General features: G+C 40.1%; 1 protein-coding gene and 2 long non-coding RNA genes across 5 annotated transcripts in view; 2 read left to right on the top strand and 1 right to left on the bottom strand.

Annotated features, from left to right (window-relative positions):
* SLC9A7 (solute carrier family 9 member A7) overlaps positions 1 to 4,732 on the top strand; it is a 76,810-nt gene extending 72,078 nt beyond the window's left edge. For all 3 annotated transcript variants that reach the window (XM_071746783.1, XM_071746761.1, XM_071746772.1), the window contains one exon: positions 1,922 to 4,732. In XM_071746783.1, coding sequence (XP_071602884.1) covers positions 1,922 to 2,170 — 249 coding nt within the window. In that variant the 3' untranslated portion in view covers positions 2,171 to 4,732. The remainder of the gene's footprint in view (positions 1 to 1,921) is intronic.
* Positions 3,536 to 9,145, bottom strand: LOC139797496 (uncharacterized). Its single transcript, XR_011726495.1, has 2 exons — positions 8,028 to 9,145; positions 3,536 to 7,135 (listed from the first exon to the last, which is right to left on the bottom strand). It is a non-coding gene; the product is annotated as an uncharacterized lncRNA (long non-coding RNA).
* A 2,750-nt stretch (positions 9,146 to 11,895) lies between these two features.
* On the top strand, positions 11,896 to 13,577 carry LOC139797485 (uncharacterized). Its single transcript, XR_011726491.1, has 2 exons — positions 11,896 to 13,078; positions 13,335 to 13,577. It is a non-coding gene; the product is annotated as an uncharacterized lncRNA (long non-coding RNA).

Raw genomic sequence — 13,577 nt, 5'->3', positions numbered from 1 at the left:
CTTAGTGAGGCTAACACTGATAGGCAACTTGTGATGCAGTTTCCCAGCTTCTTTGCCTCAGGCTATAGTAAAGTGCTCTCTCCTTACTCATTTTAGGTTTTCTGCTTGTCATCTTCCTCTGACTGTCACATTTTCAACAACAGAATTCAGAGGGATTTCAGATTTTTCTAAACAGCTAATTATTTTGTGTACTTTTTTTAAAGCATCTTCGTCTTCTCCCTCAGACTTTCACTTTTTTTTTTTTTTTTGCAATTGAAAGCTTATAAAAGCTGTTGCTGCCAACTATAGCTGAGCCCTTTGGTTTCTCCTTTTTCAAGGTAGCACCAGTAGTTCAGTGTTTTCTTTGCAGGCAAAGCAAGCAAGTATCCTAAACTGTATTTGCCTTTTGAAAAGCAGCGCTCTATCATAGTAACCCCATCCCTAATAAGTGATGCTAAATTTGGATGCTACAAAGGTTCTGAGACATAAGCATTCTTTCTAAGTAGAGCTTGTCCTGCACCTGACACTGAACTGTACCAGTTCCTTGATTTTGGTAAACCCCTGACACGTCTTTCAGTCATTGTTTGTTAAAATATTCTGTATCATCTAGAGGTTTCTGCTGCTTTATTTTGGCTGGTTAACATTCTGAAATAATGACAGTAAGCTTTCCCAGAAAGTTTCCTTTAATCAGGCATTGTGCTTCTCATGGTGGACAAGTCAATCAGTATTTTCAATCTCAGTCTTAAGTGCCCTGAACTCTCTCTGAACAGGTAGGAGTTTCTCATCAGGCTGATGGCAGGCTTCCTGTCTCATGTAGCCTGTGCCTTCCTGTCTTTGCTCAAGTGGAAGAAAATGGTGTATTCTGAGAACATAACCTGGTCTGTGCTCAGCCTTCTGAGGAGAAGAGCAATACAGACACTGAATGTATCAGCTCTGACAAAGCAGTGTGGGGATATTCATGTGGGGAAGTATTTGCTCTGGGTTGGAAGAAAGCAAGCTGGTAGTACTGACAGAATTTTCTTTAAATATGAAGAAACCCTGTTTCCTGATCAGTTCAGCTGTTACACCTTTTATGAAGGCCATGTTAAACAGGAGTGCAGTGTGGTACAACTGCTTGCTGTTGTATTATGCTGTGTAGGGAAATAAAGTGTTTTGTTATACTTTAGCAATTTTTTTGTCCTTGGACACATATTATCCCATCTCCGCCAAAATAAATTCCTAGGGCTTCATGATCCTCTTCCTTAAATGATTTTGAAAAGACTGCATATCAGAACCAGTTACAAAACTATGAGGCACTTATGTCAGTGTGTCTTACTTTCATGGTTCAGGAGTGTTCCTAAGAACTAGGTCAAGTAATTTTCCATTTAATACCAGGTAGGCAAAATTAAGCAGATAGTTTAAAAGAGTCTGTTTAGCTTTTTGTCCGTAACAAAAATTTATTGAGGAAACCTTGAATGTAATGAATTGGGGCCTAATGAACTCTTACCAGTTTGCATGAGTCTATTACTAATGCAGTTGCCTAATTAGTGAAAGATGCAACTCTGACTTTGTATCTGGAATTAATTAATTGTCCTTGGTCTTCTGTCTTTTTCTGGTACTGCCTTCGAAATTGTTATGCAAAAACCAGTGTGTATTGCTCATCTCTCCTGTACTACTGGTTAGCTTCCAGTAATATTAAATCTCTAGTTACCTGTCTCATAATCTAGTTCTTGGATTCAGCTCTCCCTCATCTCTCCACAATGGTATGAGCAGTGGTTGTACAGGGAGCAGTTAAGCTGCTTTGCAAACAGTGGGTTTAAGGTTATTTTTAAGACCTCTTAAGGTGGAACTTCACCATGTGCTGCTTCTGCATTGACACGTATCTGAACTTTTCTGTTCAGTTACCTTCTTAGCAAAGACCAGATGCTGTGCAATGTACAAACGTTTTTCTTCTTTTTTCCAGAATCAAGAACAACTTAGAGAAGAGGATTCTGATTTTATTCTGAATGATGGTGACCTTACTGTGACATATGGCGATACAACAATAACTGCAAATGGCTCCTCTGGCCCCCATACAGCCACCACCAGCCTTGATGGCAGAAGAACAAAAACTAGTTCAGAGGAAGCACTGGAATGTGATTTGGGAGCAGCAGATCATGAAGTTACAAGTAGGGGTACCCGGCTAGTATTTCCTCTGGAAGACAATGCATGAATACTGATTCAGTAAAAATAACTCTTGCTCTGTGGATGGATCAAGGAAGACTGCAGGCCACTGTGTCACTTGAGGTGGGGATGTTTATTTGAACAAGTTAACATGCGTAGGTGGTTTTACTGAGGTCTGAAGATGTCACCTATTTTTTACTCAAGATGCTGGCAGTGGGGTTTTCTAGATGTCTGAAAGTAGACGAATGAGAAAACTGGTTATTCTCCTCTTTTCAACTGCATATTGAATCCAAGTATACCTAGCATGCTGCACTTGTCTTGTTCAGCTGCAGCAGCTCTCTCTGATGAGAGGTACGTGAAAACATTGTTGTAAAACTGAGCTTCTTGTGGCTTAGCTTGGGAATGTGGAAGAAGAAATATAAATATGATCATTATAATGACCTAAAGAGGTGTGTGTGTAGCTGAGTGGGGAGAGATCCATCGTTAACTTCTCTAATGAGGCTGAGGAAACTAAAGTCAATCAGGACAGTATATGCTAGGACTACAGAGGCATGAATGCAGTGCTCTGTGGGAATCTGTTACTACAGGCTATACTAATATATTTCAGGGAAAAAAGGGAAAATAAGATTTCCTCGCTGACCATGTGTTTAACTAAGAAGACAACAAAGAGTTACTTTTCCCTTTAGCTTTGGGCAACTTGACTATTACCATTAGCTTAACTTCTAGTGCCTCAAAAGAAAAACATCCAACTTCCTGTGGTCTAAGACATACCTGACCTGACACAGGCCCGGAGCGAGGCTCTCTCGGGTAGAAGTAATGAGGTAAAAATTTCTCCCCCGTAAGGTTCTTTAAAATCAGACGAAGACAGCTGGAAACATATCTCAGGCTGGGGAAAAACAGCAGTTAAGAGGAGGAGGAGGGGATAAGAGAGAGAGAGAGAGAGAGAGAGAGAGAGAGGGGCAGTCTTGAACTTGCATGGAACCACGAGGTTTCACGTTGCTCAGAGAAATCCACGGACTCTGCTTACAGTTCTTATGTGTGATAAACAGCAAACATCTAATTAAATGGACAAACAAATGCTACTGGCTTTACCATTTGTGACTATCCTAAAAGAAAGGTGTATACTCCTGTTCTTTTTCACAGAGTAGATGTGAAACTTCAGTGGGCCTTGCACAACATATAAGCTACAGAAGTGACGAACTGTAGTATCATCTTAAATGTGAAAAGGGAAAAAATCTTTGCCTAGTATTTAGCCCACTTACACGTAGGCTAGCTTTAACTTATTGCTAAATGCTTCTTAATTTCCAAATGAGGAGATTGTGTCTTTGCCAATAGCTGAAAACTTACACTTTGAAGAGCAGTTCAGCTATTTAAAGCATGCTGAAATGTGATTTCATTCTCATGTCTCAAGAGGTTTATTTTTTTAAAGAACTCTGTGGCCCACTAATGTGATGTGGTATCAGTTTGTCCAGAAAGTGTGTTTTTCTTGCTGCCATTTCAGTTGTTCATCTCATAAAACCGTGTGTGAGTAAATACCCACTCTGTTTTTCCTTAACTATTAAACTTAATAGGCTAACTTCGGTACCAGAACTTACTGCTGCAGAGAAACATTGCAGTCATATTGTCCAGTCTGCTTTCTTTCAAATGTGTTCTCTTATGAGTGATCTACCTCCTTGTCTCCTTGTCCCTCCAAGGTAAATTTGTAAAGGGCACTGATCTCTAATAACTCTCTGACATTATTAGGAAAAGAGACACGAGGAAACCAGGAGCTTTTATTGGGGGAAAACTGGAAGAGCAATACAGACTGAGCTCTGTTCTTAAACACTGAGGACTAACAAATCCTGGTGAAGATCTCTGAGCAGAACAACCCTTTTTTTTCAGTTCTCCTCTGCTTTAAAGGAAGACAAGGCAGATAGCAACTATCCATGCTATTATGGCTTGTTTTTCTAAAAGTAGTTTCTTCCCAAGTTAAAAACCCAACTGCATTTATCTTGTATCAGTCTTAGCATGGACAGCTTGGGTCCCAGAGTGAGGACTTGAGACTGCTACAGCAATTAATTTGACCTATTAGCTGAGTCATACAAACCAAATTTTAAGTTGAGATGGTGAAACTTACCCGAAATAAATGGACCTAATACAGTGAGGCAAAGTTTTATGTGTAGCTTGAAGCTTACCAAATCACTTTGGCTGAAAAACAAGAGTGTCATGCAGAGAGAGATCTGTTCCTTGGAAAAATGGTCAGTGCAGGCTCTGAAAGTAGAAATTCTCTGTCATTAGCTTTCCTCAGGAAGACTGAATCTTTTAAAAGCATCAATAAACCATCCCACTGCAGATACTTTTCTGTCTGTGTTTATAATTCCCATAGCAAAAATATACAGTTGAATAAAGTTCAGCAGTTAAGTCCAAAATGTGCTTGTGACTGAGCAGCCAAAGAGGATGGATTGTATTTTTATCTATTTTTCATTCTTAATCTTTTTCTGATATCAGAGTTACCTGTTCTCAAAAAGTAAGCTAAAGCATCCAGCCATCTTCTTACCAGCCCTTGTATAAAATTCCCAACTACTTTAATGAAAAGTGGAGAAAATAAAAAAAAAAATTGCATGTCCTGAAACACTGTATATTGCACTTATCAATAGATCCTTTTTTTTAAGAAAGAATAATTTAATGCTTTCAGTTCTTTTCCAGCAATATCCTTAGCTTCTAAGAGCTCTAAGCTGTTAACTGTACAGCAGATATGTAATTTCTTATAACCTTGCTGGGAAGTTTTTCATAGAAAACACTGGAAGAAATAGAAAACGCCTTAAGATTGTAATCATCAGCAATTTATATGCTTTAGTATCCTCTCCAAATTGAAATAGAAGACTTGTAAGATGATGGCCTTTGCTGAAAAAAGTATTGCTATACTAGCATAGGGTGTAGCAGCTCTCGTGGGTGCCTTTGTACTTGGGACTGAATGATTTCTCCTTGTAGACTTTTGCTTGCTGCATCATTAACTTACTGCTGAAAATCTTGACTGGATGTTGCCAAGAACTCTGCTAACTTCAGGGCCTGGGGATGGGCCAGATGAATCTTCTCAATTTCAGTGCTTCATAGAAGCTAATGCTGACTGTAAGGCAAGACTCTTCTGTGGGTGCTTGAATTCCCATGCAGACTGGTCCTTCTGATTGACTCCTGTTAAAGGCCACCAGCAATCCACAAGCAGTACATGAACAACCCTCCTGTGCATTATCTCCACTGTTCAGGGGGAAAGTTACATTTTTGCTGACAGAATTTGAAAGAACACAAAAAATAGTAATTGAGGAAAATGGCATTTTGGGGCTTTGCTTCCTACTTAATTCTGGTGAGAGCAACAATCGTGTTTTGAGTCACCTCTACAACACAGCACAGGTTTTGTGCAAGTTCTCTTTAACTTCCATGGGACTACAGGCAATTTATCAGCTAAAGTTGAATAGCTGTGAGCAGACCCTGGGACTATTAAGAGCAGAACCATAGCAGCCTCACTGCAAACATGGGTGTAACAGGATTTTTCAGGGTGTTTTGGGGGAGAGGTATTGGCACTGCTGCTTCCATTGGCTTCAGGAGGAGCTCTCATATTCTCATCTCAAGTTATCAGTGAGGAGGAATGCTGGGACAAGGGTGTTTATGCTGTGCCTTACATGTCTGCTATGCAGAGGAAGTCAGCAGTGTAAGCTGCCTTTTCTGATAAAGGCTGAACAACAGTTAAAGTATCACATACTTGGTATTTGACTGAGTCTGGCTGGATTCCAAGGATGCAAGTTTTCTGGCCTACAAAAGGACCAAAAATGTTCTGTGTTGTTTTGGGGTTTTTTGTTTTGGTTTTTGGGTTTTTTGTTTGTTTTTTGGTGGTTTGGTTTTTTGGTGTTTTTTTTTTTTTATGGTTTTATTTTTTGCACTGAAGGAATTGCCTTTGAGGAAAGGACTGCAGAAATTTGAACTCAAGGGGGAAAAAATCTTAAACTTTTCTGACTGAACAAGTTTTTTGGCTGATCAAGTACATAGCAGAGGTTGAAATCATGTCTACTACTACATGGTAGCTACTACATTTTACTTCTGCAAGGAGGGAAAGACTTCATAGTAGGAAGCCTTGTGACATTAATAGATACCATGAGCCACTTACAGTAACTAGGAGGCCAGATCCTGCATTTTTAATCTTTGTAATCAGTGAGACAATTTGTAGATGGGCGTGGAACCTAACCAGTCTGAGATCCTATGGAAAGAATGGTCCTTGTGTAGTTTTAATTTAACTTGAACTACAGTGTCTTTTGAGACAATGTTGGTGAGAGGAGCTTCTTTGAGCCTAAATCTGAACAGTAAAACCCTAGAAACTTAATACGCTTCACATGGCTTTCAAAGAAAGGTTCAGTGTTTCTTTTAACTCTGTTTGAAGTAGCTCACACACATGCTTGACCTCAGCCTTGGCAGGCATGGTCCCTGCTTCTGCACCAGTGTGGGAATGGAATTTGAGTACTCAGGAGCCTCAGCTTTAGGATGTGGAGGGAGAAGAAACCTCTCTTTTTTGGGGGAGAAACCAGAGAATTTACAGATGCATCATCAGGGAGTATTCTTCTCCAAAATACTGAACTCATGACCCACTGAAATTTAGAAGACAGGGAAGATAAAGCACGACCAGGAGGCAGAAAGTATCCATCAGGAAAGCAGGCAGTGAATACCCCACACTGGTTATGTACAACCTCGGGCAAAATCAGTCACGGAAAGTAGTAAAATGCTGCTGAATAGCTTGAACACATTCCTAAGAGAAAAAAACAGGTAGAAAAAACAATTTCAAATATCAATTTCAAAGGAGCTCCTGTGTTGAAAAAGGCTCTTTGTAAGGAGCAACCATGTGAACCTTATTAGCAGGGCAGGAGGAGGGTCTCGCTTCCCGGTTTTGGTGAGAAGAGTTGAAAACTGTGTGGTGGGAAACCACAGATACTTCTTGGTCTGGGATTTTTGGGAGTGCCCTTCTGAAAAATAGCTTCCACTGGAAATAAGCCTGCAAAGTGAAAGAAGGAAAGTGTGGAGGAAATAGTGAATTACAAAGCCAGGAAATGGCTTAAACAGGCAGCTTTACTGTGGGAACAGCATGTAAACAATTGCTATGATTAATCTGGCACAATCTGGCACTCTGAAATGCTGAGAAGTTTTGTAAGCATCTGCATATCTTATCCAAAAACAAGGGCAATGGGATAATGCAAAAGTAAGTAAACTACCCCATCCAAAATGATCACAAAATCAAAGGCTTTCCCAGGGAAGCAGTGACTTGGTCTGCTCACTCCAGAGCAAGGAAAGTAACTTTGAACTCTTTAAAAAAAGTAATCTCATGTTACTACTTTGTTTTGTGGTTTTTTTTAAATCTGAAAAGCCTTTAATAATTTTGAAAGCAGTTCTAGGATAATATGAGTTAGCTATGTATGGTGGGCCTCACAAAAGGTGCATACATACAAACAGAGTGTGTAAATACTTCACCAGTCATATTTGAGTCTCTGAAGACTCAAAATTTTATATCTTCATTTAATACTTGCAGTTTGTGCAAGCTTTTGTGATGGAAATTAAAATGCTGTGACACAGTTATTAAATACCAGAATGAGTTCAGATTTTCAGGTTATTAAGAAAACAATCTGGTTTGGATTTACCCCATTATGCCTTTATCCCATGCTACTTTTTTTGATCATAATCAATTTTGCATCACTCTACATAGACTTGCAGACCTCCAAAATGCCATTGGGTTTGGAGCTCAATCTAGGGAAGGTATCTGAGAGAGAAAGTTCATCATAATATTTTATTGGAATAGAAGACTTCTTTGATTGCCTTCACTCTCTGCATCAGGGAGCTTGGGAGTAAAAAGGGCCTGCAGGGAGGGAGAGAAGCCCTGGATTTTTGAATACCTGGTTATGCTTGTGTGGATATAGCCAATGTCCCTCCTAGGTTCATTTACAGAGCCAGAAAGGATTCATATAGTTGCACACAAAGGAGCTCCAATCTTTATCCTGGGGAAATTAAAAACATTTGGGTTACTTCTAGCTGCTGCTAACATAATATTTTTTCATTTATTTTTCTGATGGCTCTAGTTTCCTGCATTTTTTTTAACCTTTTGGAGCTTGAAGGCATCCCATATAAAGATATGTATTTTAAAAGGAGGAGGGGAGTGTCAAAGCAGTGTCAAGGCTAGAAATACATTGCTAGCTCATGCAAATGTGGCTAATTAGATGGGATGGCAATAATTTGAAATACTGCAACTAACGGTGACTTTCCCACTTGTATTTGCAAAAAAACCCAGATTTGCATTCCCTCAGAGAAAGTGAATGTTCAGCTTAAAAGGGTTTCACTGCAATGTTAAATTACTTTAAGCTATGAGAAATAGATTGGATTTATTTTTTTTTTACTAGTAAAGCCTCTGAAGTTGTTATTACAGAGGCAGGGAGAAGTAGGTCACGCAGTTCCATGTTATAACATATTTATGAAATCCATTTTCAGATTTCGGTTTGATCAAGGAGGTTATCATCCACTGTCTGATTCTGACTTTCAGTCCCAAATTGCCTGGCTGAATGTCTTGATGCTGACACAGATTAACATCAGAAAGCAGAATACCAGGAGACACTCTTCTGGATCACAACAGCCAATTAGTGACAGTCATTGCGGAATAACAGCTTCCAGCCCATGGGGTCACTTTACAGAAGTTTATCTCTTTAAGTTTGGGATATTGGAAGTAAAGAAAGGGCTATGACCTATAGGTGTTGGTGGAGCAGGGAGAACATAAACCATGTTAGAATGCCCGAGTTTGCTTCCTTCCTTTAAGGGAGACAGCAGGCTGCTCTGCCTTTCCTTCCCAGTTTTGGATGTGTGCTGCAGGATTGCTGTGTCTTGCTTCTGGTCTGTCCATAAAGCACAAAAGGTGAAGCAGCATTTAAACTGATTTCCATCAGACTGCCATTCTCAGAACTCCTCCCCTCCAGTCATTTAAGGTGCAATCACATCCGTAAGGTTGCAGGAGTTGTTGGTAAGTTGATCAAAACTTCTGTTCTCTTGTTACAGAAGCTCCTAAAGACTGTGTGGTGTAAAAGATTCAAGCTGGATGGGAGCCAAGCACTGTGTCAGGGAGGGCCATAATAATATATGTCCTTTCCTTCCTAGAGATAGTGTGTATTTCATGTGCAAAAAATTGGGTGTGCCAATTGTCTTTAACATCACTGAAGTGATTTAAAAAGAGACTGGATGTGGCACTCAGTGCCATGGTCTGGTAACTGCAGCGGTAGTGGATCAAGGGTTGGACTTGATGATCTCTGAGGTCCCTTCCAACCCAGACAATTCTGTGATTCTGTGAAGTGTAATTAGTGTAAGCCTGGGGTTTGTAGAACCTGGAATATAATATTGTGTCCCCTGATGCTTCCTTTTCATAGTGTTGATAGCAACAGCTATCTTTCTCCTATTGGTAGTTGAGGGTTTAAGGAGGACAGCAACTTTCTACACGGCCAGGGTTTGGTTTTTTTGGAGTTCAGCACTTTGTGCCACCGTGGTGTGTGGATGCTCTGAGGCCTTGTTTGGGAGCTGGGTATCCTAATGAGGTTGAACGGTAAGGGATTAGTGTTTAACTCTGCCAGTGGGTGGGGAAGAGAGAGAAAACAAAATATTGTGAAAGCTCTTCAGTGTTGTGGGGATAGTAGTAACAGAGAAGGATACAAAACACCTGCCGGGCTTTCTGCCACTGCCTGGTTTGTGTACATACTTAGCTAAACATTCAGTCGTGTAGACAAGATACTGCAGTAATTTCAGCTTTGAGTGTGCTGATTAAGGCCTCGTCCATGCACTCCTTTCTCAAGAGAAGAAATCCTAATGCTGGAACTCCAAGGAGTTCCTGCTCTGCTAACAAGTTTCAGGTTGGGTATGAACATGATGGTTTGAGGTCAGCAGTGAACTTCATCTTTCCGTTTCTTCTTAATTCTCCATTGCTGCACGCAGACTTTGGAGCAGGAAGCACACAGTGTTGGTAGCTTCTGTGGCATTCACTGTTTTACAGGGAGTTATGCTCTGTGAGAACAAATGATCACATTTGAAGTCAAGTCAGAAATATGTCACCTCCCCTTATTTGATTAATAATAATATAAAACTTGCTGTGGACATTGTGTGCACATTCATATAAACTCTGTATTTCAGCTCAGAAGTGGAAAGAGCTAACACTGGCAGCTCTTTCCTCAAGGCAAAGCTAGCAACTCAGACCACTTCTCACAATATAGAATTGATTTGGAGTTCCTTCCCTTAAAAACAATTCATGATTCCCAGCTAGGAACATCCAACAGTTACTTTGATATCCTTTTTCCTTTTAGGAGGGCTGGAAGCTACAACTAAAAGTAAACATTACTATATGCACCACTAGCATAGATATTTACATCAATATAACTGAGACAGAGTGGGCTTCTAAGTTAATTTGTAGGAAGTGTAAATGATGATGCATACAAAGATGGGATACTTCATTTATAAGAAGATTTTTGGAAAGTCTGTTAACAAAAATTCTTAGTTTATGCTGTCTTAGATTCATCTTTCCACAGCAACTATCAGGATCAGTATCTGACCGTTCTTCACAGAATTATAGAATGCCAAGTTGGAAGGTACCTCAAAGATCATCTGGTCCAACCCTTTTAATGTTATTGTTTATGTGAGATGTCTCAGCACCCTGTTGAGCTGAGACTTAAAAATTTCCAAAGTGGGGAAATCCACCACTTCTCTCTTCTTGGTTTTGTTTCTTATCTTTTTACCCATTACTGCAATGGACAGAAGTTGTGAGCAATGTTATCCGGAGGTTTGTGCTGCTGGCTCTGGAGAAAGAAGTGGACAGGAAAGTAAAAAATACATGGGATGCTCCATTGCCCAGGATTATGGAGCCCCAAATTTACTGAAATACTTAGTGGAAAACACCTCCAGCTCTACCAGTGTAATGGAACAATTCTGGCTAGCATTCAGATGACAGTAGAAATTATTTGAAAGGCAAACAGTGTTGGGATCTGAAGTCAAAAGCCTGTTGCCCTATAAGTCTCCCATGTGTCCCTGCTACTGGCATCTCATGTACCTTTGGTCATGTTTGAAATGCCATTAAAAAAACCCTCAAAAGGCACAGAGCAGAGCAAAAAGGCAACCAGAAGTACAGTGCAAATTTGATGTGATGAATAAATGTTTCGGGTTTTTTCAGTGGGGTAGAAAAGATACCAAACAAAGATTTGATATTTGTAAAATTAGTAATGATGTGGCAAATTAGAAAAGGGAATGGTGATTCACCCCTTGCTAAAACAAATGAGGGATACTGACTGGAATGAATTGCAGCAGGTCAAATACAAAGGCAATGTTGTTGCCCTAAGCAAACAGTGGAACTTGCTGTCACAGGCTGCATGCTCAAAAGCGTATTGACAGGTTCAAAAGTCAGTGTTTCTGACCAGACCAGTTGTACCCACAACAGCTGAACACAATCCAGACCTGGCCTCTCTCTGCCTTAGACATTCTCTGAACAGCTGAATTTGGCAGAGGACTGAGGATGCGGGGCATTGCATTGCTCTACCTAAGCGTGTCCTGCCAGCCCAGACCAGGCACTGCTGCTGTGAGGTTTTTTATTCCCTCATAAACACACAGTGAGTCAGCCTGAATTTTTCAGTAAGAGAGATGAACAAAGCAGGTGGAGGGTCTAGAGCACAAGTTTTATGATGAGTAGCTAAGGGAACCAGGGTTCTTTAGTCTGTAAGAGAGAAGGCTGAGGGGAGATCTTACCCTTCTCTACAACCCCCTGAAAGGAGCTTGTACTGAGGTGGGTGTTGGTCTCCCCAGAAACAAGTGATAGGACAAGAGGAAATTACCTCAAGTTGAGCCAGGGGAAATTCAGGTTGGATATTAGGACAAATTTCTTTACTGAAAGGGTTGTTAGGCACTGAAACAGGCTGCCTAGGGAAGTGGTGGAGTCCCATTCCTAGAGGCATTTAAAAAACAGGTAGATGTGATGCTTAGAGACATGGTTTAATGGTGGACTTGGCAGTGCTGGGTTAATGGTTGGACTCAATGACCTTAAAAGTCTTTTCAAACCAAAATTATTCTAGTTACATACAAACTGAGTTGATTACTGTATTCACCAGCTATCACAGGTGATCAAATCTTTGTTTGGTATCTTTTCTACTGAAAAAGCCAAAGTATTTACTCATCACATCAAATTTACACTGGAATTATTTTTCAGCTTAAACAAAATTGGAACTTGCACCTCAGGATAAATTTTTTCCATCACGCCTTACGTCTTTTTTCCTAAGAACACAGAAGAAATGGCATTTCTTGCTAACTTATGAAACCACTGGCAAGGCTTCTGCCCACAGAATGACCTTATCTGAGCAGGGATGGTCTTCCCAATGATGCAATCTGAGGGTTTTCCTCTAGTTTGCGTGCGGTGAGTCACTTTATTTTCTGGCGGCACATGATAAGCAAATCTGAGCATGAATTTAATTAGAGTTACAGTCAAAGGAGGTGAAACCCATGTTATGCCATTCTTGTTTCCTTAAGAAGAGCTGGAAGCAGTGCCTCCTGTCATTGAGAGTTGCTACGTTTTGACTATTTGGTCAACAATGAGTAAAAAGAGACTGGAAATTTCGGGAGGAAGTAGTTCTCGATCCTTTCCAGATGGGAAGTTTGGCCAAAGCACACAGGTGCTCCACATTTGGGAGTGTGACTTTTCTTACCATATACACACCACCTGACTATATACACACCATCTTATCATATATACAAACCCTACACTTTCTGACAAGGTGGTGTGGGCACCTCTTCCAGGGAAAACAAACTTACCCTGCCCTGAAGTTCATCCCACGGGCAAGAAGGGAAGCTCAGCAGTCAGCCTGCAAGTGAGAAGCATCTTGGGTTGTACAGTAATAAGTAGGTTTCAGCAGCTGTGGGAAGACATGAAACCTGTAATCAGGTAAGTTAGGAAGATCAGAACTGTTATTTAGTGAGAAAGGGACTTTTCTTCAACATAATCGAGTGTTATCTTGGAAAATGGAGATCTAAGAAAATTACAGCTATTTCCTGCCTACAACCACAGAATCCCTTTGTTTGGGAGGCCCAAGATTTGATGTTTAAAACACTACTTGTTTTCTACTTTTGTTGTGGTTTTGGTTTGGGTTTTTTTGTTTTCTTGTTTGATCTGAACAAACCACTTTTCTTTTCCTTTTCAGTGTTTTCATCAAATATGTGGAAACTTCCTTCTAAAAATGAGCTTTGTAAGGGTACTCAGTAAATTTTCAGTATGCTAACATCAGCTGAGTATTTGAACTGGATGAAATAAGGGAAATATATAAATCATGTTAGGAGACTGTGATCAGAATTAAACTGTGCTTGAAGAGCTGCAGACATTCTGCACACTGTCTGTCTCTTCTTAAATAAAATCAATAAAGGATGTTTGAGAGTTATCAATCTAA

The sequence above is a fragment of the Heliangelus exortis genome, chromosome 1, assembly GCF_036169615.1.
Source record: "Heliangelus exortis chromosome 1, bHelExo1.hap1, whole genome shotgun sequence".
NCBI lineage: Eukaryota > Metazoa > Chordata > Aves > Apodiformes > Trochilidae > Heliangelus > Heliangelus exortis.
This window is presented reverse-complemented; position numbering and strand designations above follow the sequence as displayed.